Source organism: Pelodiscus sinensis, chromosome 7, assembly GCF_052426305.1.
Source record: "Pelodiscus sinensis isolate ZL-2025 chromosome 7, ASM5242630v1, whole genome shotgun sequence".
Taxonomy (NCBI): Eukaryota; Metazoa; Chordata; order Testudines; family Trionychidae; genus Pelodiscus; species Pelodiscus sinensis.
In genome coordinates, this window is record NC_143058.1 from 42,004,005 (window position 1) to 42,029,462 (window position 25,458).

The window sequence follows — 25,458 nt, forward strand, 5'->3', positions numbered from 1 at the left end:
AAGTCTGAATAAGCCACCTGTTATTTCAATATTATTTTGAAATAACGGAATTGTTGTGTAGATGCTTGGATTGTTATTTTGGAATAACACTAGTTATTCCAAAACAATAGTTCATTGTAGAAGCACTCTTAGATATGTCACCTTTCATTTTATGATGCTGTTTTGTCAATCATAGCATAATATACTTATGCTATAGATACCCTCTAAAGAATGATAGGAATGTACATATTTTGACCCATTACAATTAAAATAATTGACAAAATGCTAAACTTGGTAAATGTTTACTTGATTAATATAACTGTAAAACACATCTTTGGCAGTGTTTCATATTGCTAGTGGACATTTACAGCCCAGTGAAGTGTTAATTTTTTTTATACAGATACCGATTACATACTTGTCTCATTACAAACATCAGGGGATTTAGTGAAAAGTATTTTTTATCTAAACTCAACCTTGTGGAAGTGTAACTTCATGATCAATCAAATTTCTCCCTTCCTGTGAGGCTGAATGAGTGTTTGTAAAATAATCTAAGATACTATAATGACTCAGTGGCTTAATACTTTCTGCTCTGAAAAACTCTGATTCCAATTCAGGCATTATTTGGATTAGTTATTTCTGCTTTCAAGTTTCAAGATCTCTACTGTGCTAAAAATGTCTCTGCATGAAAGAACAAATCCTTAAATTTTTTATTGGCATAAAAACAGAAACATCTGTTAGTGTCTTGAGTGGCTTGTTCTGCTGAGCTAAGCAATAAGAAATCCTTTTGTTGATCAGCTGTGCCCTCAGCTGTAGGTGTCTTTCCTGTAATGACAAGTACTGTAGAAGGTTTCAGGAGATAGAAGGATGATTTTACTTAGTTGTGAAAATTGTTTGTAATATGAAAACCAGATCCATACTCATCCACTTGAAGAAAAATGTAAATATTGTTTCAAATGCTATATACTAAACAGTGTAGATAGAAGAAGGTCATTTTAAGTTTTTCTTAAAGTTTAACCTCTTTTGGCTGAAATGTTCTCTATTTGCTCTAAGTAAGGGGAAAATGACTGACCTGTTTTTAAGAATGGAAAGAGTGTGTGAGTGAGTGTGCATGGGCGAGAGAAATAGTGATTTTCAACAGTGGGAAAACTTAAAAGATCTAACTAATCCACAACTTTAGGCCATTAAAACTTTTTAGAATCTTGAAATTTGGCACGTTGGTATGCCGTTTCATTTATTGATCCTTTTGTTTCCACCTGTTCTGATGGTAATTGTGTCTAGGCTTCCACTGAGCAGACAATCTCTCAGTGTTCTAGGAGTTTTGCACTTGCACACATATGAAAGTATAATGGAATTTCTCTTTGAATAGATGGAGTGCTTGTGGAGCATGTTCTGGGAAGGTGCATGTGGAAGGAAGCGTTCCTTCTAAAGAAGGGTTCTAAAGAAGTCTTGTTTGTGTCAGGCACTGCACCTTTATTCACTGCATAAAATCCACTTCTGGATCGGAAGAATGAATTTTTCTTCATAGATTTTTCAGGGGTGATGGCAAATATTATTGAATTTGTCCTAATGTAACTCCTGTTTACTATAAGTAAAAAGGTGGGCTCAGTTTCCCCCATTTCATTTGGGGGAACTGAGACATAGAGAGATTGTTATTTGATGAACGTCTGTGGTTGAACTGGCAATAAAATCTAAATCTCTTGACTATCTTTCCTCTTTTTGTGGACCCCTGCTTTATTCACTACATGCACCATCCCATTTTTTCCCCTCTGGCTATGGACAATGAGCTGACTTGGTGAATGAAGCCACTGTATTCTGGAACTCATCTTAGTTTATTATATATAATCTTACCGGATTGACCACCCAATCTGTCCTCTTATCAGGTGGAGGCCAGCAGAAAGAAGAAAGACAGACTGTGTTACTGGTAAAGGTGGTAGATTCTGGCCTTGGGGAGCTATAAAATGTTAGAGATTGAATTGGAGCAAGTAAAGTAGAAGAATGTCCTATATGTTCAAATATATAGGGACAGAGAAAAAGAGGTTACAGTGCCAAAAAAGCAAACTATCACTATGTATTTTTACATTGTCTAGTATAAATCATTGCAGGACAAATCTGCCTTAGGGTAAAACAGTTATTTTGTTGTTCAAATTTTCTCTTCTTCTCTCCGTTATTAGGACACATTTTTTTTTCAGATATAATATGTATGCATTTTAATTTTGTGATTGAAAAAAATTACTTATGAAATGAGAAATAATAATAATTTCTTATAACTAGATAATTACATGTATGTATTGTGCAAGTTTAATCAGAACTCTGTTTTTGCAGTTAATTTCTTGAGTTAGAGTGCCATTCATCAAATGTGTAGCTCTGTGATGAGGCCAGATAGGGTGCTATGATGATGCCAACAAACTATGTACCTGGGGGAGGGGCAAATGGCAGCTGAAAGCAAGCATCTCTGCTTCCACTGTGTCTCTTGGCATGCCCGGCAGGCCAGCCCCTGCCATATCCACCTCCCGGCTTCTGCCCTCCCTCACCAGGCTGCATCCTGTACGCCCTCCCCTTACTGTATTCCTTATAGGGATGTAAAATCCCATTTAATTGGTTAACCGAGGGGTTCTCAAACTTTGTGATACCGCAGCCCCCAACCTCTTAAGTTGCTCGCGATTCCCCTCTAAGTTGCTCACACAGTTTGAGAAACATGGGATTAACTGGTTAAATGTAGCGTTTATCTGGTTAACAGGTTAAAGGGGTGGGTGGGCTAGAGCTAAGGCCTGCCGTTGACAGGCGCTGTTCTGGTCAGACTGAAGCACCCCTATTTGTGGCAGGCTCTGCAGGGCTGGAGTAGCCCCCCTTCCCAAGCCAGGTGGGGAGCTACTCCAGCTCCTCACTGATTAACTGGAACTGATTAACTAGTTAACCTTTCACATCCCTAATTCCTGACTCTGTTGCCAAATAGGATAGATATTTAATTACGCAACTGTGGACTTTTTATTAATGTTCATGATTATTCAAAACACTGTGGCATCATTGTATTGCTTATTCTAAATAACATATATTGGAATCAGCTTTTACGAAGCAAGGAAAAGTTTGTAGTTTTACAGCAAAATGAATTTTAAAAGCTCTCTGAATAACAGTGAATGCCAGAGATTTTTTAAAAGATTGCTTTGGTGCTGAAATAATGTGTAACTTATAAGAATGGAGTGTATTGGTAGGTCAGAAATAAAATTGCAAGAATTATATTGTGATACTAACCTTCACTATAATATAAAAGCTCTAACTTGGTAAACCTATGTGCACTCTATATGCATTTTAATCTTCCTTTATTCTATCACTATCCTGGGAGGCAGTTTACAGTATTATAGCTTCAATAAGAGAGTAAATTGGGTTTTCAATGGGGCAAAGCATTAGTTATATAGTGGAGGGATTATTAAAACTAAGAGCCCTAAAAAGAACCCAATTTATTGAATTGTACATGTATACATTTTAGCTGGAAATGTGTCCATTGAATATTATAATGTATATGTATCTCTCTTTTTCTTTTTAAAGAGCTCCTGTTTGCAAGCAGTGTCAATAGGCTGGGAAGGAGGTGTTTATGTACAAACTTGTGGTCATACGTTACATATAGATTGTCATAAATCTTATATGGAATCATTAAGAGTAAGTTGATCTGCAATTCCAAAAACTGTCTTGTCCTGTTTGCACCTGGTCTTGTTCCCATTGACATCAATGAGAATTTACCACAAATTTAAATGAAAGCAAGATTGAATCCCTTTTTTTTTTTGCATTGATTTAGAAGACTTTTTTTGATCATCTTTCAAATAGTGTACTTTTACAAGCCCTTTTTATTTCTGTACATGTTTATAAAAATTGAGTTGGTATCTAATTATATTGATCTACCAAAGCAAATATAAAGAAGAAAAGTTGAACAAATTAATCTGATTGTTTAAAATTATTGTAATTATTGCTTGCAGCTGCTGTATGTTGAGTCCTGGATAAACATTTTGTTAAAACTTGTTCTAACTAGTAAGGGATCCAAGTTCAGTCAATTATAAAGCTAATTCTGTCAGTTCATTGGAGACCACCCCAGTACCAGGACTACCTGTTTGACGATCAGATTACACTGAGCACTAGTCCCTCAGTGATCTCAGGAGTGGGGATCTGATGAGGCACATTGTGAAGGTTAAAAGGAGAAGTTACATACAGTAACTAGAGCTCTCTGAAGCTTCCCGCTCCCTTAGCTCTATACTCCTCTTCCGTATTGCTTTTGAGTCAATTGAGGTACATGGTAGTGGAGAAGAACTGAGCCATTCTACCTGGTATAGTGCCCCCCAATGACTAGGTTTTTGGCTTGCAGTTTATAGTGTGAACTAAGCTCAAGAATGTATTTCTCCTCAGACAATAACTTCTGATATTTCCCATCACTAATAAGTAGATTTGCCTTTCGTCAGAAGGAAAGTAATGAAGTTAATAAGGGAAACACTCAATCTCTGTTAGTTGCTAACAATTGGCAGTAAAAACAAACATTAAAAAACACTACCCTCCTCAATCCTAGCCCCACTATTTCCCAGTGATGGAAGGCTGCTGCACAGGTTTCTGTTGCTGGTCACCAAACTCCTTGTTCTGTCTGAAATAAGGTTAATCAAGCAGACCAAGAAAAGTTCCTTGGTGGGTGGCCCATTTCCAGAATTTGTTCAAGCAAATTAGAATGTCAATTAGAAAAGATGCAGTCACTGTTTCTGTGATATGGAAAAAACATGCATATCTCTCCTTTAACTGTGGGGCATCTTAACTATGAGAGTCTTCTGGAATACTTGTAAATTATGTAATCGGGATTTCATGAGACACTGTTAGTAATTAAAGTGCGCTGACAAAATTAAGCACATATTCGTATTATGCTTGGCTTACAGTTACTTGTAGATGGTCTATATTTTTACCCTCAGATATTATTGTCTATGAAATTTCAAGAACATAATTGTTATCTTTGCTGAGTTCATTTGCATCTGTTTTGTTTTTGTTTTTTAAAGAATGACCAGGTTCTCCAGGGTTTTTCTGTGGACAAAGGAGAATTTACCTGTCCCCTCTGTCGGCAATTTGCAAACAGTGTGCTTCCTTGTTATCCTGGAAACAATGTGGAAAGAAGCCTTTGGCAGTGTTATAATAACAAGAATATGCAAGATCTTATAAAAGAGGTGGAAGACCTTCAAGAACAGCTGGGAACTTTCCCAGTAAGCATCAGTGTAAGGCAGAAAGATCCTTGTTAATTTGCCTCTACCTTTTAACTTTTTCATATTTCTTCTATGACTTATTTAGATTATGAAGCCACATTTTTCCTCTTCTACCTTTATGGGAAAATTGTACTATTTTTAATGGATTTAATGTAATTAAAACATTTTAAAGGTTTATAATTTGTATGGCATTAAAATAGAAACAGAGTTATAACCAAAACATTAACAAAAATGTTTACTTTTAGAATGAATTTTTCTTAATTCCATTTATTCTTGTAATTTACATAGAACTGAATCATATTTCATGAAGCTTGCTATGTGTTTTCCAATGTAAAAACATGAATCCCCCTATAACTGGAAGCTATTTACAATATGTCTGTTAAGAACATGTAAGCAAATGGATAATTAGTTTTGCAAAGAGAGCAGTTTACATCTACTCTTACATAGTGTAGCTATTTTATAAGGTCATTTAAAAAGATGTAATGAAATCTGTAAAATCATATTAGGTCTCCAGTCTCATAGGAAATGCCACTATTCAAAAGGTATTTCAAAGTAACAGTACTTCCATTTGCTAAGGATTGCCATTTTAAATGTGTTATTTTCATGTACTTGTTGCACAATCCATATGCCCCATTGACTATACTTTAGGATAGGCCAGACTAAAAATTCTATACATTATGCAGAACAGAACAGATAAATTGCTTTGTTCATCTCCCCGACTTTTAGAATATAATTTTCTATTAGATAAAATGTAGTATGATAGCAACTTGTAATACATAATTTTTACATAACATAGAAATATAAATTCATATAACTATGACAGTGTTAAGCTTTGTAATCGGGTATTGCTTTTTTATAGGTACGTAAATTAACCTATTAATGCATTTTCTTTTTTTGTAGTCTGAAACCAATCTAAGTAAGGAAATGGAATCTGTAATGAAAGATATAAAAAGTACTACCCAGAAAAAATACACAGATTACAGCAAGACTCCTGGATCACCAGACAATGATTTTCTCTTCATGTATTCTGTAGCTAGGTAGGTCCATTAAGCTGTTTTGACAGTTTTTTGCATTTGTCACTAGTAGCATTAAAAATATCATTACTAAACCCTCCAAAATCATTAGATTCGCATAACACAACAATGAGTTTTTAAAAATAATAAAATGTGGGTTTTTTCCCCCAACATTTAGGGTGCCTTCTGGTCACATTTTTACTCTAGGACAATCAGGGGTAGAATTTTATGAGGTTTTTGTTTAATTTTAATTTTTTAAATGAATTCTGAGTTTTTCATGTATTTATATAACTCCAACAGCTGGAGCTTTTGGGAAAACACACATTATTGTGAAACTTGTAATAACATCGCTAGTTGTGTGGAGTAAACTATTTGATACCTGAATGGATACCTCTAATGAGGTGAGAGACAGGACTGGAGCTCTGTACATCCTCTGAAGCACCACATCTCCACTCCACTGTGTGGAAGCACTGGCCTAACACTGACAAAGAAAATGTCACCTACTGAATTGTCACCCTATCTTCCATAGCATGTAGGTATTTCCTTGGAGATCACCCATCGTTGGGCCTGATCCTATTTAATATAGGAGAGCTGACTAGCTCTCAACACAAGTTGCAATGGTTCCAGAGTATTGTTCCTACAGACTTACTTATGTGGGAAAAGATACAATTAAAGTAAAATAGAAGTTGTTAATCAAAAAGACCATTTAATTTCTTTCTGAGTCTAGCTTATTCAACATATCTTTTTCCTCCCATTGTTGCAAAGTTATTTTTTAAGGTACTGCAACTTACAGGTTGGATCTCCCTGGTCCAGCACCCTCGGGACCTGACTGGTCCCAGCTGAAGGATTTTGCTGGACCAGGGAAGGTTATTTTTGAACCTGTACTACGGGCCCCCTGGCCCTACCGCTGGCCTCCCAGCTTCCTACAGGCCCCACTGCCCTGCTAACCCACAGGGCACAATCGCTGCTGTGGCTCCAATGGGCAGCCCAGTCCTGGGGCTACGGGCAGCCGTGCGTACTGCATGCTGGGGTTTCCTGGGCAGCCGCATGTGCCGTGCCTCTCTGGGAAGTAATTCGTGCACTGTGTGCTGGTGCTTCCAGCTCCACTGGGCAGCCTTGCTGTGTCACGCTGGGCAGCCCCTCTGTCAGCTCTCTGCAGGTAGCGTACTGCCCTTTCAGCCCTGCAGCTGTCTTTATTGCTGGCCCTCCACTGGGACTCTCTGGTCCTGCAACATTCGTGCCAGACCATAGATGTTGTCGGACCAGGGAATCCCAGTTAAGAGAGTTTCAACTGATAGTTATTTTCTGCTTGAGAAATAGGGAAATTTTTAACAGTAATGATGTGACATACAAGTCTGAGAACTAGCAACCTTTTTTTGGACAGGCAAGAAACTATTCCAGTGTGGCTGAGCAGATGACATTTGACAGAAGAGCGATGATTTCCAAACAAGGATGTATAGCTATACTCTGAGTGATATAAAAAACAAAAGGAAAATTTAAGCAGTTGAACTATGAACTCTGTTATTGTTACAACTGTTTACCATTGAACACTGCCTCTTAAAAAGGTTGGGAAATTGAAATCAAAATGATAAAAATCATGGGTGAGTGTCCAGGCTGTATTGTTGTGAAATATGGATTGATAAAGAATAAACAGGATGGTATCAGAATTATGGACCCGATTCTGTCCTACGCTACTTGTCCTTTGTGCCTCTTTGGCAGCTTAAAGGGAACTTGAAGTTACCATAAAAATGCAGCTAGAGATTCTGCTTGCATATGGATCCACCTGAATGTGAAAACCCAACTCAAACCACTCCTTCCCCTAGTCTTCCTCTCCCTTCTAAATGTTTTGCACTCAGATTATGGCTGCCCACATAATAGTCTTTAGACAGTACCCAGAATCAAGGATAAGGGAGTGAGAAGAAAGGTGGCCTAATGACACTAGTTTTTCTCCTCCCTTCCCCAGCTGTGTACTAAATAGAAGGTTGGTGCATCTATGGATCAATGAGCCTTATTATATCCTTAATTAATCACTTCCTGGTTTAGTAAGGGTTGCTAAGGGTAAATGGACTGTTACTTTAACTGGTAAGGGAAAGTTTCTGGGTTTGGTGTAGTTTTCATTGATGATTTTTTGTTAATATTTAATAACATTTTAATCCTCCTATGAATACATTACTGATTCTAAATATTTAAAGTTTTCATACAAATATTTTTCTGATCCAAATACTGTCACGTCACAATGAAGATTCATAACCTTGGGTGTGTCTATTATAGATCCATATAAACTATCTATTGTTGCCTTTATGTATAAAACAAACTAAGCAGTTATATGTAAAATTATTTAAGTTTCTTTAAGAATACTTGAATTGCATTTTGTTTCATAATAATTGTTTAATGATTTTCTTGGGTCTTGACTCTCACAGTAGCTAAATATTTTACTTACAAACAGTAACTTTATTTTTATTTTATGTATGGTAAAGATAATTTCAAACTATAAAAGAGTTATAGTATAAGCCACATAAATATAATCAATACACTATACTGTATACAAGAGTACACAGTTGAAGTTTTCTTGTAGCTGTTAGCTCATAAAATTGTTTTAGAAAATTATTTTCTGAAATGCCCTTTTAAATGCAAATGCCTATTTATAATAACATAAAAGGTATGCAATATAGACTATATAAGTGGGAACACATTTTAAAAATAAATTGAACAGTCTGTGCTTTTGTACTAAAATCTACATTCAGAATTCAGTGTTTCTGTGAGACTTAAAAATATCCAAGACCAGAACAATGTTCCAATGTTCCTTCTATTGCTTTAGAACATCCATTAGGGTGGGCAAAATAAAATTCTCTTCCATCCATTACTGCTGTTTAATTCTAATTTAGGACTTGATTCAGCAGCCCAATTGTGCACAGAACTCTCAGTGAATTTTATCTGCATAAAGATTCTAGAGTTGGAAATTCTATGATCAGAAGCCTTTATTTTAAAAGCATTTAATTTAATCTTAACATTCTTATTTCTATTGATAGTATGATTATGACCTATATAGGTTAGCAGTTCACCTCCTTGCCTGAAGGCAGGATTGTTCTTTGTTGTTTTATCCAGTGTCCTGTTTTGTGTAATTTTAAATGTCTGCGCAATAGAGTATTCACCACTTCATTATAAAATAACAGAGTAATACTTCTGCAATCAAGAAGTTTATCTTGGTATTCACTATAAATTTTCCCTTCTTAATCCTATCTCATTTTTTCTATGTCTGTGATTTCATTTTGTAACACACTAAATAACTATTCTGGGTGTTGCTTCTATTTGTAGATTGTTACCTTCTTGCCAACTTTCCTTCTTTTATAGTCTGTCTTAGTCAAACAATATATAGATAGTTCAGTATTATTTTTAATTTGTTTCTGCCTGTGCAAAATACACTAGACACTGTGCGCTCTTCTGTGTTTGTACAGTCTCAAACATGGACAAATAGAGAGTTGGGTAAAGGCACAACATAAAGTGGTCAATATAAAACTTGGTCACTTCCTAATAAAGCACTTTTCAAAAATATTATATTATTATACCCAGTGCAGTGAATGTTCATCCTTGTCTTTATTAGCTAGCACATTAATCGTAGAGTCTCTGAATCATCATGCCTTAATCAGCCTCTTGTACCATTTTCTGTCAGAAGATAGGCTGGAATACTATCTGTAGTAAGAGTCCTTCACCTGGAGTCATCTTCCAGGTAAGAAGAAATGTTAAAGCAGAGCTGAGAAGATAGTACAGGCAATAAGTGAAGGGGCATTTGGGCAGCCATTTGTAAAATGTGGAGTGTTATTGGCTGAGGTGTGGTATCCTAAGATAGCCAGTGGTAAAAGTATGAATGCAACACATTTTCCTTTCCCATAACTCTCTTGCTATGTAGACACATGAAAGTAGAGGTAAAGGATTAGAATTACAGGGATTTCTGCAGCTGTTAAGTGAGAGAGAGCTGGTTCTTGCCAGCTCTCTCAGTACGGTAAAACTCCGATGGTCCGGCACCATCAGGAACCCAGAAGTGCTCCGGGCAGCCGGACCATTGGAGCTGCTCTGTCCCCAGCTTCCCGAATTCAGCTGCTGCTAAAACTGACCAGCGGCTGAATCCGGGAAGCCGGGGGCAGAGCAGCTGGAGTGCTGCCGGGTAGGTACCATAGCGCTGCCCCTCGGGGCTGTGGAATCAACCTGGCAGCACCCCAGCTGTCCCCGATTCAGCCGCTGCTGAAACTGACCAGCGGCTGACTACAGGAAGCCCGAGGCAGAGCTGCTCTGGCCCGGGCATACTGGAATCAGCCCCTGATCAGTTTCAGCAGCAGCTGACTTGGGTACACCTGGGACAGAGCAGCAGGGGGGGCTGCCGGGTTGGTCCCACAGCGCCGATGTGCAGAGCTCCTGGACTAACCCCCTCAGCACCCCACCTGCTCTGTCCCAGGCATCGCGGTTCAGCTGCTGTTGAAACTGACCAGCGGCTGACTCCAGGAAGCCCGGGGCAGAGCAGCTCTGCCTCGGGCTTCCTGGAGTCAGCCGCTGATCAGTTTCAGCAGTGGCTGACTTGGGTACGCCTGGGGCAGAGCAGCTGGGGTGCTGCAGGGTTGGTCCAGTAGCGCCGCTCCTCGGCGCTGTGGGACCAACCCAGCAGTCCCCCAGCTGCTCTGCCCCAGGCGTCCCCAAGAGCAGCTGGGGTGCTGCCGGGTTGGTCTCCCCGCGCCAAGGGTCGGCGCTATCAGACGAACCCGGCAGCACTCCAGCTGCTCTGCTGCAGGCGTCCCCGATTCAGCCGCTGCTGAAACTGACCAGCAGCGGCTGAATCAGGGACGCCTGGGGCAGAGCCGGACTATCGAAGGGGGGGGCTATGAGGGGTCTGGGACCAGACCCCTCATAGCCCCCCTTCTGATAGTCCGGCATATTTGATAATCCGGCACCCCCTGGGTCCTAAAGGTGCCGGATTATCGGAAGTTTACTGTACCTAGAAGTTCCGGGGCCCATGCTTCCTGATCCGTCTACAGCAGGGGAAGCAGCTATTTTAGCTATTGATAGTCTCTTCTTTGTTTTGCCTAATCTCTTACCTGCAACCTAAGTCTGTTAGGGTATGTCTACACTACCCCGCTAGTTCGAACTAGCGGGGGTAATGTAGTCATCCGCAGTTGCAAATGAAGCCCGGGATTTGAATTTCCCGGGCTTCATTTGCATGAAGCCGGCCGGCGCCATTTTTAAATGCCGGCTAGTTTGGGCTCCGTGCCGCGCGACTACACGCGGCACGGACTAGCTAGTTCGGATTAGGCTTCTAATCCGAACTAGCTGTACGCCTCGTTCCACGAGTCCGAACTAGCCGGCATTTAAAAATGGCGCCGGCCGGCTTCATGCAAATGAAGCCCGGGAAATTCAAATCCCGGGCTTCATTTGCAACTGCGGATGACTACATTACCCCCGCTAGTTCGAACTAGCGGGGTAGTGTAGACATACCCTTACTCCATTTGCACCATTTCCCATTCTTCACTGGTGTTTATAGTTTTACTACAGTGGAGTGTACTGTATGTTGTACTGCCATGTTGTACTGATGGTTGTCATTTGTGGCAGCATCTTTTAAACCACTTCTGCTGTATTACATATGGTAGATCTCTGCTTTGTTGGATATTTAGATAAAGCCTTTGTCAACGTACGTATAGCTGACAGCATAAACACACAGCACTCCCCTACCTCCCCCACTTCCAATTTCACTGTCTCATAAATGCTAACTTTTTAAAGAGAGGAGAGAGGCAGTGGTGCTACTGGTGGTGATAGTGGACTTTCCTATTCTAATATTTGTTCCCGTGAAAAGGCAGAAGAGGGGCTGGTTCTTGAGACGTGCTCTCCATCAAATCTGTCCCTCCTATTTAAAGGCAGTAGCAGAAGGATAACTTATTTTATCCCTGTATTTTTCTGTGTACCGATATTTTCAGATTAATTGGAGATCATAGGCATGAATTGAACAAGGTCCCTTTCTTGCAGAAGAAGGAAGCAAGAGGTGAGCCAAAGCAGCCTCCCGTCTCAGTTTCTTCAGTGGGGAAGGCTGAGCAATCTGAGGCTACGTCTAGACTACAAGCCCCTTTCCAAAGAGGCTTTTTCGAAATAATCTTTCAAAAAAGTTTCTTTCAAAAGAGATCATCTAGACAGCTACCGGTATTTTTGAAAAAGAGAGCCCCTTTTTCAAAAGATAACACCCACCCAGGCAGTCTGGATGCTCTCTGTCGAAAAAGCACCATTTGTGTTCTATAATGCCTTTTTTCGAAAGAGCACTTTCGGAAAAAGAAGTTATTCCTTGTAAAATGAGATTTTCTGTGGTCAAAAAGCTGCTTTGTTCTTTCGTTTTAATTTCAAAGGAACATGACAGCAGTCTAGACGGAGGTGAAGTTTTTACGAAAAAAGATCACTTTTTTCGAAAAAAAACCTGTAGTCTAGACACACCCCATGTGAGGCTGTACTTCCTACTTACCTGTCCCAGTGAAACATGGAGAGGCTACACTTCATTTTGCTTTTTTTTAAAGAGAGATGGAGTATCAGGCTGAAAGTTGCTGATATATCTTACTTTTCATTGAGGGAAGAGAGAGAGTGGTGAATTGGATTGAGAGACAAGTTAACTTTCTACTGTTCTTATTTAGGGTATGGTAGGTGCCCCTACTTTTCCATCAGTGACAGATTAGCAGGTGAGAATACAGCTTTACTTACTCCCTCAGTGGGGATTTACTACAGTGCCTAACCCATAGGCCCTGTAGTATGGATAAGAATGTTAATGGGGATGAAGAGAACAGTTCAGGTCTCTGTCCAACAATTGAACCTGTTTTGGGGGTAACAGAAGAGGGCTGGCGTTTCTGCTGTGGAGATCCAATACACTGAAAGGAGGTGCCTTACTCTCTTGGGAGGGAAAGTGAGTGTGTGCGCAGTACGGGTGGGGGAGAATTGTCTGTCACCAGGACTCTCCTCCTATATAGTGTAATACTGTGAGCACGTCTTGTTCCATCAGATTTGTCCTTGATGTTTCCTGTTGTAAAATTGTGTATAGTGAAAGGAAAACTGAAAATTCAAGCTATGACAAATTTGTCCTTAAGAGATTGAGTTACTATTTCTGATTATCTGATTAATCATTTAAATAACATCTAGCAAATGTCCTTGGTTTTAGTAGTAGAAAACTGCCATTAATTTACAAATTAGTCATCTGAAGATTTGTGGAAAGAAAACATTTGTCTCATTTATATTCACATGATGAACTAGCACGTGCTGATATACACTTGCTATTCTGCCTACTAATATGAAATCCCTGTCCCTGCTTCCTTGCTGGTAGGTTTTTAGAAGTTCAGTGAGCACTGCAAATCGCCTGAAGAGTGGAAAATTCCCCTGTCACACAGATGCCCTTATCAGCAGCTACCAGATGGAGCTCTGAGCAGGAACATTATCAGTGTTAAATTGCTTTTTTTTTTTTTCCTGAGTAGAGAGGATTAAAGCATTCCTTCAGAAATGGGTGGCATGAGCTGCAAATGTAGGGATATTAATATTTTGAAATGTTACTATTTTAGAAACAAATGAGAGTACCTTTACAAACACTGTATATCAAGAACCTAGTCATTCCTTAAATGTATAGAGCTGACTTTTTCCAAAATATTTTATTTTGAGTGACATATTTATGTTCTCTTCATCCTGTAGTTTAGCTTAAATATGATTATACATAAATTTCTAAAATAGGTTTTCTTGCAATTTCATGCATCTGACGAAGTGGGTCTTTGCCCACGAAAGCTTATGCTCCTACTCTTCAGTTAGTCTATAAGGTGCCACAGGACTCCTCGTCGCTTTTGCAGATTCAGACTAACACGGCTACCCCTCTGATACTTGCAATTAGTGATATTCAGTCAAATCAGACGAAGTCTGGAAATGTTATTTAATTTCAATTATAATATATAAGGAAAAAGATTGCAGTTTGAATTAATTTAGTATAATAGTACTTAAGCATAGTTTTGTTTTCCTGAATTGTAGGAATGCATGTTTATTCGTTACAACAAACTTTCAGCATACAAAATGTAAATTGCTAGGTCGGTGTTTTGTGGGTAAACATCCAACATACAATTCCAAAGTCAAAAATTGTTGTTGAATTTGGCAAAAAATGGTGTCTAATCATCAATATATTAAAAGAAGTAAAGTGTTGATATAACATGCAGGGATTTTCGTTGCACAACCCCCAGCTCATGTTTGAGTTACACAGCTAAATCTCAGTGCCTTTCACTGAAAATTTACCTCAACAGCTTCCAATAATATTGCTACTAAATAAAGGACAGGGCTTCTATTGTAATGGAATTAAAATATTCTGAAGATGAAGTATTTAATTTATGTTGTTTGTTTGTAAATTCTGTGCCTCACAAAGGAAGCCATATGCCTCAATATATCTTATTTCTTAAATGTTGTTGTTTCTTGGGTTATAAGTTGTCTTTCCAGATTTGTACAAATATTCCACCAGTAGCATTTCATTGTGAAAGTGTATGAAAAAGATACATGCAGGAAAAAAATATATTTTGTTATCTGTAATACACTAAACACTATAGTTTTATCTCCTAAGACCAACCTGTTTAAATCACAAAAGTATTACATTTTGCAATTTTTAACTATCAGATGTTGTTTTTATGTAGCCATCTAGGTAATGCACAGCATTCTTCCCAATGGTGTACAATGCAAATTTATGGAACCTCCTTTTGTGTATAGAAGCTTGAATGCTGGCGTTCCATCCTAATACCTTTCTATTTTTCATGCAGAACGAACTTGGAACTTGAACTGGTTCATCGAGGAGGCAATTTATGCTTAGGTGGAGCAAGCACAGCTGGAAAAAGATCTTGTTTAAGTAAGTTTAGTTTATTGTGCGGTATAAAATTATATTAAAATTAAACAAGATTTGTGAAATTTAGTTTAAAATAAAGATGCTGCCTGTTCTTACAGTTTAGCATATTTTCTGGATCCACTATTGTCAACTTTTTATGCTAGAGCTTTTTCAGATAATTTCTGGTTTTGTTTACTGTAATTTTGGTTAAGAAAAAACAGAGATATAACTTACCAAGACTACCCACAAAGAATATTAGTGAATCGTATAGATAATCCATTTGAAAAGCAAGTATCATTATAAGCATATAATATCATTTAAATGACATAAAATTGTGTAAACAAAGCAGCTATAAGCATTTTTAAAGCATAAGTCCTGGCTGCTATTGCTAGTAAGTAAAGATATCCACAGCTTCATGTGCTTTTGTAACTCACACTAGAGGCACACATTGCCTCTTTAATGGAAGAGCTGGTAGTGACACCTATATTTAGTTTTCCTAACTCTTGTCATTATAGAAATTCTTGTGACCTTTACTTTGAGAAGCCTTTAGAGTTCCATTATTTTCAGAAAGTCCTTGCTTTTTGGCAAGGAGACCTAAGAAGCGCTTTTTCTTTCTCCTATGAATTTGCTGAGATACAAAATGTTCATTATCATTTCCTTTCTGTGGTTTACCTTTCTTAGGAAGGTTTGCCAAAATAATAACAGCACATTGTGAGGCCGAACTCATGCTGAAGCAGATACTATATTGGGAAGGCTAGGGAACTATCAGAGCAGCACTGGGTGACGCTTTCTATCCAGACGAGCCCATCATCCTAGAGGTCTATGCCCACCTCTTGAGCACCGCGTGGATCAGGCACTTATGCCAACCATTGAGGTGCAGTATATGTGTGTGGTGGAAAGGCTGGACTCTGTCACTCACTGATCACTAAGACCAGGGGGGCCAATAGCCACCCCGGACCTCAGATAAAGGTGGGAAGAGCTGGTTCCATGCCCCCAGAAGGGGTGGGACCTCTGGTGGAAGGGGCAGGCAGGGCTGAGTGCAATTAGTCTTTAGTGCCGCACAGACCGCAACATCCCCCCAACCCTCAGAGCTGTTTGGAGTAGTCTGAGGCTCCCTTTACTGCCACAGTAGCAGCAGTGCTGTCCAGGAGCTCCAGGCCCTGGAACAATTGCCCCCTTTGCCGCCCCACCCCCTTCCCTGTCAGTGGCCTGGCAAAGATCCAGGACCCCGTGTTTCATTCCCCTTCTTTAAGTGGAGAAGGTGGTGCCTTTTGCTTTCACCAGCCAAGGTAGCTAGTTCTATAGTTTAAGCGGTTTCAAATCTCTGCTGCATTGTTGAAGATTTAGGTTCACGTTCTGCTGATGATGAATGATGAGAGGGTACAGTTGTACATAACCTTTCTCTTTTTAAAACACATCCTAGCATTTTAAAGATAGGGAGGAAATACCAGATTTACAGTTACCCATGCAACCTTAATTCTGGCCAATTGTGTATTTGCATTATGTTATCTTTAGTAACATAATCACATACTATTTTGTACATAAAACCAATGCCTCGTTCAGCCCTAATGTTTGGGTGCACAAAAAGGCAGAATTAAATTTGCTTGAGACCAGGGTCTGAGCCAGTGCCTTTGTGCACCAGCTCCCTTGTTCCTTACAATGATGAGTGGCAGCGGGGAAGATTATGCTGCGACCCGACGCGAGCCAGACTGAGTACTTCAACTTCCTATCCTTATCGACAAATCAAGTAGTTGACAATAAAATATCGACTACTCGATTAGGAAAGTAACTGCATATTTACATCCTTAATTCCTAGCTTTGTTTCTGACCGCATCTGAATGTCTTGAGTGAGTCATTATGCCCTAGCGAGTCATTATCCAAATTTAAAACTGGTATAGTGGGGATTTTCTCTCTGTCTTTTACCCACCAGTGCAATGGATATATTGCCTCTCTGACAGGGTTGTCATGATGTGTAACATTTGTAAAGTGCTATGGAAACCTTCAATGAAAGTCTCTAAGTGAAAACTATTTATGGACTCCCTGGGACAAGGATTGCGTCTTGCTATGTATAGAAGACACAGGACATGAGTTGAGGGACAAGGATTGTGTCTTGCTATGTATAGAAGACACAGGACATGAGTTGAGTGTAATCCATTAATAAATGATGACAGGTCTTTGATAGTAGCAATCTGCCCTTTTGGCCCACATGGCTATCAGTGTCTGTTCATGCTCTGCAATTTTAATGGTTCTGAATTAGGATATTATTTTTAAAGTTGGAGAAAGTGGCCTGTTGTCATTAAGGAATATTTTTATCTTGAGCCTTGAGTCTTTAGTAATTGAGATTTATCAGCTCGTTAGTTTGTGATTTTTTGGTGTCTGATAAAAGAAAAATGAAGTAAATTCACCAGACCTTAAAGCACGGTAAAAATATTTGACATGTTGTAGTATTATCAAAGGAACATATTGCTTTTGCCTATTTAAATAGTATATTGTATCACTTTCCTTATATCAGTGTTTTATCACCAGCACCTAAATATCAGCTAGTATTGAAAAACACCCTGATGAAATGCAAAATCGCCTGTGGATATACTGTTAGTCTCTTAGGGCAGCATGTAACTTTGAAATTAATGGATTTTGGGGAAATTAATGGGGAAAAAATTGAAAAATAAATCAATAAGTTTGATCTATTTGAAAAGAAAGGTAAAGCAGTTTATGCCTCAGAAATATGCCTTACTAAAGTAAAACTAAAATCCAAACAACCTTGAGACTACTTATTTTATGATTTAAACAAAAAGTTTCCAGTGTGTGTTTTGTAATGTGCTTTTCAAAACAACATTCTGATTGTAGCTTTTATTTAAAACAAAGGAGAAATTTTTAAAATAAAAATATATAAGAAAGACATCCTCCAAGGATTCTGTATGTAATTTTAATGTAAGTTCTCTGTTTTGCTTATACCCAAGGTTCAACACAGATGATCCACATAATACACATTTAATCAAAAATAGTTATTCATTTTCAGTCATATCAGTATAGGATCTCTGGACAAATGCAACATTTTAATGTGAAGTTATGAGAGTTTGGGCCATGTTACACACAAGGGAAAAGAAAAGATTTTGAAATGAAGTTCTGTTAACTTTTTTTTTTAAAGTGATTGTTTTTCTACCTTTTTTATAAATATAATTGCATATTTCCTAAGATTGCATTGCTATTTTTATTAATAGTGTGTGTTGAAATTTCAGTGGAGCTTCTTCAGTTTCTTCAGAACAGTCCTAAACTGTTGTCACATTATATGACGATATGTGCTGTTAGCCGTTGCTGTAGTGGCTGCACTTGAAATCTGAGTTGCATAATCCTTGCATATTCATAATTTATGTACAGGTTGTACCTCCCTCAACCAGGACTCTCTGGTCTGGCAGCGTCCATGGTCCAGAAATACCACAGATGTTCCTGGACCACATAGTCCAAGTATAGGGAGGCCTGGCCGTGGGGCAGTAGTGCAGCAGAGGTGACTGGCAACTCAGCCGGGAGACCCGTGTGGGAGGGAGGGGGACAGGTTGGACAGCAGGGAAATCTGTCCCTGGTGGCAGCCAGGTAGAAAGTAGCAGGGGGCCAGTAGTGGCTTCACAGCTCTGGCCCTGGAAACAGCTAGGAAACTCTGGCCCCAGCTGTACAGCTCTGGCTCCTGCATCAGCTAGGGAGCTCTGGCTCTGGGTGCACAGCTCTGGCCCTGGCAGCTGGCAGTAGTGAGGCCAGTGGCAGCTAGAGAGCTCCAGCCCAAGGAGCAACCAGGCAGCAGCAGGGCAGGCTATAGCCCAGGTTGGGTCAGGGGGAGAGGGAATGCAGGCAGCTGTTTAGCATGGGTCAGGAGGGGAGAGACCTCCCCTGGTCTGGCAAAGCCCCTCCTCCGGGGCTGGTCAGGTCCAGAGGGTGCAGGACCAGGGAGGTCCAACCTGTATTAGAAAATGCCCAAAATAATATTTGGAACAAACGTTCACACACCTGACTGTAAATCTCTGAATTGTATCAAAACATGTCTTTTACATGGTTAATTCAGGTGTCTGAGTAGCTTTGAATATCTCCCCGTAGTTCAGAACATTTGAAAGTTTTGCATGCTTCAATTGAAATGAACTATTTAAACTAAAATCATGTTTTTAAATAAACTAATAAACCTTAGGTGCCATCTAATTATTGTTAAATCATTCCCATTCTATTTATATTGCATAAAGTAAATCGGCAAAAAAGCCTGGATAGTCAGCAGACTGGAATACTATTCAGTCACATTAAATCATGCAATAATATAGACTCCTGTTTAAATGTAGGTCCTTCTAGAACCGAATTATACTGTACTTGCTTTCAGCGTTAATATGTGTAGCTTTGAACAGTAAGATTTTGACATATGACAAGAGAATTGTTTTTCCATAGATAGGTTTTATGAAATGGTATAGAACTTAATGAGACTATTTTGTCCACAATCTCCCAATACAAAGAGTCCATTCATGCCATTATGCCCCTCAAGAGTACAAGTTAGTTGTATTTATAAAACAGATGCTGCACTTTTTAAAAAGGGGAATTCTTGCTTTTCTCTCTTTATAGTCACTTTATAAAATATCACTTAGCGATATAAGCCTGACAAAATTCTTCTTGTTTGCTATGTGTTGTTATCCTTTTTGCTACTATTATTTTTAGAGGGGGAACTGACCTCTGTGCTTAAGCCAAATGGGAGCTATCTATGTTCAGCAGAGGTTTTGGCTTTCTTCAAATCAGTGCTATGATGGACTACCAGTTGTGACTGAGGAAGGCAGAAGGGGAGATGGGCAGAAACAGATAGATGAGGAGTCAGCCAGCAACAGGAATGTTTGCATACATCTGGGAAATGCTCATTATAGCAAAGATCAGGAAGTGGTTGAAAGAGAGTTTTACTTTTTTCCTTGACTCCTGTAAGAAGTTCGTTGGTGTCTGCTCAGTTTAGCTCTCATTACTAGACTCTGCAAGATAGAAATGACACAAGAACCAAATGGCTTTCCTGGAGAAACCACATACACCATATCTGGATGGTTGTCTGAATAGCAGTGTGGCATGTATGGTCAGATTCAAAGAGTGGTGCCATGAGCTACCATTTGAATTGGCTTAGGAACTTGGTACAGAGTTCAGGAGAGAGCATACTTATTCTGTGTAATACCTTTCGTTTCAAGTGCTTAAGATATTCTATGTAAGAAGCGTAGGTAGGTTGATGACAAACACTAAAGGAACTGATTAAAACAGACCCTGGCATCACATCCATCGCAACTGACAAGTCACCTTATAAAATGAAATGCTGAGCTCTAAACTGAACAAGAACCATCAGAGGAAGGAGAAACAACCCATTGAGATGGTTTTTCATTGTTTAGCACCACTATACAAGGAGAAGAAGGTGGCAAGCACTTCATTTTAAGAACAGCTCACAAGAGTCCCAAATACTCTTCCATTATTCATATATATGTGAATTTTCTTCCAACTTAGAAGCTGACACTGTGAGCTCATAGGGAGAGTACTGTTTCCTTTTGCTTTCTTACAGTTAGCCCTGTCAGGAAGACTATACCAGAAATGATCTTTCCTCCCAGGTTATCAGAAATATTGTTGAATTTTTCTATCTCCATCTGCTGTTGTCAGGGCACTTTGAATTAATAGTTACTTGGAAAAGATAAGCAACTACAGCAGCTTAAGAAAAGTGAGAAATATGGAAAAATAGGCTTTTGTGATGTTTGAGACATTAGAGAGATAAAAATTTTAATGAAACACATTAAAGGAACATCAGAATATAGTAGAGAAGACAGGCGGAAGAAAGAATCAGGATCATAAAAATCTATACTACATTAGAAGATGAACACTGCTACTTAGACATTGAAGGAGTTGATAGTATTTAAAAAAATTCTCAAGGAAATTACATTTGTATTCATATACCTTTCTCTTTGGCATATATTGTTTCTATAAGAAGAAAGAAGATATTTTTTACCATATTGCAAAATATGCTACATTAGGGCAGGAGTATTCCATTCTGCATTCTTCTGACCAGATCTTAGCAAAAAGAGCAACTTGAGATATCTGAGCTTTTTATAAACCTTTATAACATTCCAAAAGAAAAAAATTAACTATGTACAAATGTTGGAGGATATAATTATTTCTCCTTCATAACATTTCAAGACTCTGACCTCATGTTGTTAGCTATGCCTAATGTCACACCACTTCTAAAGAACTACATGTGAGATAGACAACTTGACCTACATATCTGTTGTACACTGTACATAAGCACATATTTTCACAAATGCATATAATTTTTAAACCTGAAAGGAAATCTGGCTTTGTAATTGTCACTTTATCATTCTTGTCACACTGCCTCAGTCGCTGACTCTAGCAGCCACATTAATCATTCTTAATTTTGCTTCCCAAGTGCAGCTGCCCTCATGGTGCAATCTACTAAAACAGCACTTGACCTATTTGTTCCCACCATCTTCACTGACTCTTACTGTTGTAACAGCTCACCTGGGACACAATATTCCATTTTCGGCAATATCTTATCGAGCAACTTTACTGTTGTTACAAGACTAATATAGAGTAGTGTGCTTAATCACAAGAGAGATACCTCAGTACCACAGGTATTAGAGAATCAATGAAAGATCGTTGGGGGCTTACATTTTCATGGGCTTTAATTGTTCTGTACTAAACAGAAGCAAATGTAAGAAGATCATTAAGATAGTATAGTACTGCAAAAATAAATCCTACATTTCCTAGGCCCAAGATTCAACTCAATATTAAATTACTACCTAGGGAAACAAATTACTTCCCTGCAATCATTTCATCTTTAAATAAGAAAAAAAAGTGATTCTGTTCTCTATACATAAAAGATAATGAAGAAACGGCAGTATGTTGTACATATAATTTTTTTAAAAGCATGGAATAAAATGCAGGACCTAGGAAAGCATTCTTTATCACGTAGTCCCACTTGCTTGTTGCTAAGAAGCCTGACATATTTTCAGTACCTGAGCAAGGAATCTAAAAAGAAAGCCAATCGTATTTTTCAGAGAAAAAGGGCAAGTTTCTCCAACAGCCTGTCTAAAATTGATCTCTTACTATAAGGACACCACTCTGAAGAGTTTTGTTCCAGAGGATATTAGCTATTTAATCAGTGCAAGGCTCAAGGCCCTATATTTGTCTGACAGTGCTGCCCCATGTCCTGCCTAAAATCAAAAGGATTTTTCTGACCTTCACAAGAAGGAAAATTTTTCTATCCCCAGTCTACAGGATCAGTGATGAATGGACAATAGACCGCAAATCTTTCCTACAAAGATATTAAATAGGCTAACTAAGCTCTATAAAGGGAAAAAGAAATCTGGGACCCCTTGTTAAAAATCAATACTCCAGTCAGTGTGTCTAGTAATGATCTACATAGCATCCTGACCAAGAGTGCAATAGGAATACTGGTTTCCTATGGCACCTAAAACAAGAAGCATCTACTATGCTTCATATACAGAAGACTGCTTGTTGTCCCCGTTAACAATGGAAATATGAATAGGTCCCTGGAATGGGGAGAAGAAAAGGTGTAGATCGAGAAGAGTAAAATCAAAACAGAGACTTATGTGTATTATAGCAAAACAGGTAATAGCTGTCTGTATTTTAAAATACAAATGTGAGAAGAATTGAAGATAAAAATGTGCCTCTGACTTTTGAAGGATAAAATAAATATGTGAGCCAAATATGCAATTTATCATGACTCCTACAGTACCTCCTCCATTCCATACATTGGATGTGATGCTTCATGTGAGTCAAGATATTAAACTTTCTCTTTGTCAAAAGACGATGCATTAGCATAAATCAATGTGCAAAGTATTTTTGTTGGGGAAAAGGAGGAGTTTCAAACTGAACAGTAAGAAAGCCTGTAGCTTCAGTACGTTTCATGTTGAAGTTATTAATTTGACAGACAGTGGACACATCTTGCCATTCGTCTATCAAAACATATATAATCATCTGTCCAAATTGGTTTAGTTTGTCCTCTGCATAGATAGAAATGAAAGATAAGATCTGTGGGGCCATCTTTTTCTGTCTTCCTGTGGAATCAAAAATATTCCTTAATATTGAAAATAATAAAGGATGTGATTACAACTGCAAATGTTGGTGATGTAGATACACGTATAATGTCTGATATCCTTGATTTTTGAGAGAGGGAAGTTCAGAAGAGTCTTCTCCAGCAGCTTCAGTCCCAAAGAAGTGCTAGTGTGTTTTCTCTCCAGCTGCTCTTTTCAAGTGCTGACTTTGATTTAATTAATCTCTTTTATTTGACAATAGATAAGGCTGAAAGCAGAGCTGGCACGGGGCAGTGGAAAAGTACAGACCAGTAGCCAGTAAAGTACTTTTTGAGCAAGATAATTTTTGAGGGGAGCGTTTGATAATAAATTACCATGAATCAAAGTGAAAACTAACTTTTGGACTATGGATGTAGATGATGCTTTGTTAAGTATGTTACATAGTTTTTGCTCATTAACAGGTTTTCTTTGAAAACAAAAACAGTCTAGCAGCTGTTTAAATAGTTCTAAGGCCCTGATCCTGCATATCTGAGGGCAGGTGCTTAACTTTATTCATGTGAGAGAGCCCACTGAAGTCACATGTCTATGCAATCTAATTGCGGGTGTGCTTTGAGTACTTGTAAGTTCTTGGGCCCAATGCTAGTTTCTGGCAGTGAGAACCACAACTTAATTGTATCGGTGGCTTTTTTAAAATAGAAACATTTATTTACCTTTGGTCAACTTAATTGGATGTCATTTCACTCACATATTATAAGAGGAACAATTGGAGAGTCCAGATTACATTGTCTGTACCATTCATTACATCGTAAACCTGCATTTTTGTGCTTCTATGATTCAAAAAATGAACAGACAAATAGCTTAAAGAATATTAGTTTGTTTGGAGATTTTGGGTAAGACCCTTCACTTGCCTCTGTAGACCATCACCACTCTTGGAGGACAGTGTATTATCCCTGGGAGAGGGACCCATGAGAAACACTGGTGTCTGTGCAGGTGTCTGGGATGCCTGTTGGGTTATGGCTGATATCTACTTACTGCAGGAGAGCAGTTTGGGTAGCTCTTTAATGATTCATTGTCATTTTTTATATTGCTTTCACTTGTTAACAGAAGAAGCTGTACTTTAAATCTTTAAAACAAAGTCTATGGAAAATGAGCTAATGGTTTTTATAGGCCTTTATCCACACTTTGATGAGGTGCAATCATGACAGAACATAGCATATAAAGGCAGACAAATTTTACCTTTGTGTAGCCCCCAATGGACTTCCATCCCATCTCACAAAAGCATAAGTGGGAAAACCTGGGGAGTAGACTAGCAGGGATTCTATGGTTCGAACATTGAGGTATACCATACAAGTTAATTTTTGTGAAGAAACAGCATATTGCACGTTTCTGTATCTCTCTTTAGTTCTTATTCTCTTGCTTTTCGTAGTCACATTAGTCACCTCAAAAGCAGTCATAAAAAAGTAGCCACTTCAGGACTTCATTTTGATAACACTGAAGAATATTCAGATGTTAAAAATGGAACTCAAAAAACCCCATGTCTTTTTGCTACTGTGTTCCCATTAGGGGGCAATGTATTCTTTCATTACTCTAATCTAGGGAAAAAACGTTATGCTTATGCTTCATTGACATGGAAGAATTGTTCTTATATTTTAAAACAGCATCTTAGAAAATTTTTCATTGAAAAAATCTAGCATAAACATTGCTAATTTTTGACTGTTACACTGAATGTCCCACATCATATTTATATAGAACTGAAATAGGTAGTAGGATTGCTTACTTCTGGATCCATCACAAACAAAACCCAAGATTTTGTGTTTCATAAAGCTTTTGGTAACAAAAATATTTCTGTTCAATTAATATTATAATACAATACATCCTAATTTCACAAATATATAGCCCAAACATACAAATAATAAACCCTGTAGTTCTAGAATTTGATGCTTAACCAATTCATTTTATATTAAATATAGCTTGGAAAATAGTCACTATGGAAACAAAGAGTTAATTATTCTGAGTACATTTCTGCCTCATTGCTCCTTTCTGTTAGAAGCGAGGAGCAGTTTAGTATAAATTATCATGGCATCTATTTTTTTCCATAGGATAGTTTTGTGGTATTCATTTTAATAAAAAAAAAAATAGGATAATTTTTTGAAAGCTCAGTATATTCTCAGGACTTTAAGAAATCTGTCAGCAAAATAACATTTTATTATAATTTCTTGCTAGGAGAAATGCAGATTTATTTTGTCCTCTTTAACTGATTTTATTCAGAAAGCAGGTGACAGCAATCAGTTCCAGTGTCATCTACATCTTCAATTATTTTGCAAACCCCAGGA

The 25,458-nt window shown here is 38.3% G+C and overlaps 1 protein-coding gene across 4 annotated transcripts in view; it reads left to right on the top strand.

Moving 5' to 3' along the window:
- UBR3 (ubiquitin protein ligase E3 component n-recognin 3) overlaps positions 1 to 25,458 on the top strand; it is a 240,482-nt gene that overhangs the window by 154,989 nt on the left and 60,035 nt on the right. For 2 of the 4 annotated variants that reach the window (XM_089779752.1, XM_089779754.1), the window contains 4 exons: positions 3,523 to 3,633; positions 5,001 to 5,213; positions 6,102 to 6,238; positions 15,007 to 15,092. In XM_089779752.1, the coding sequence (XP_089635878.1) occupies positions 3,523 to 3,633; positions 5,001 to 5,213; positions 6,102 to 6,238; positions 15,007 to 15,092 (547 nt within the window). The remainder of the gene's footprint in view (positions 1 to 3,522; positions 3,634 to 5,000; positions 5,214 to 6,101; positions 6,239 to 15,006; positions 15,093 to 25,458) is intronic. The other 2 variants (XM_089779753.1, XM_089779755.1) reach the window with 1 other exon arrangement.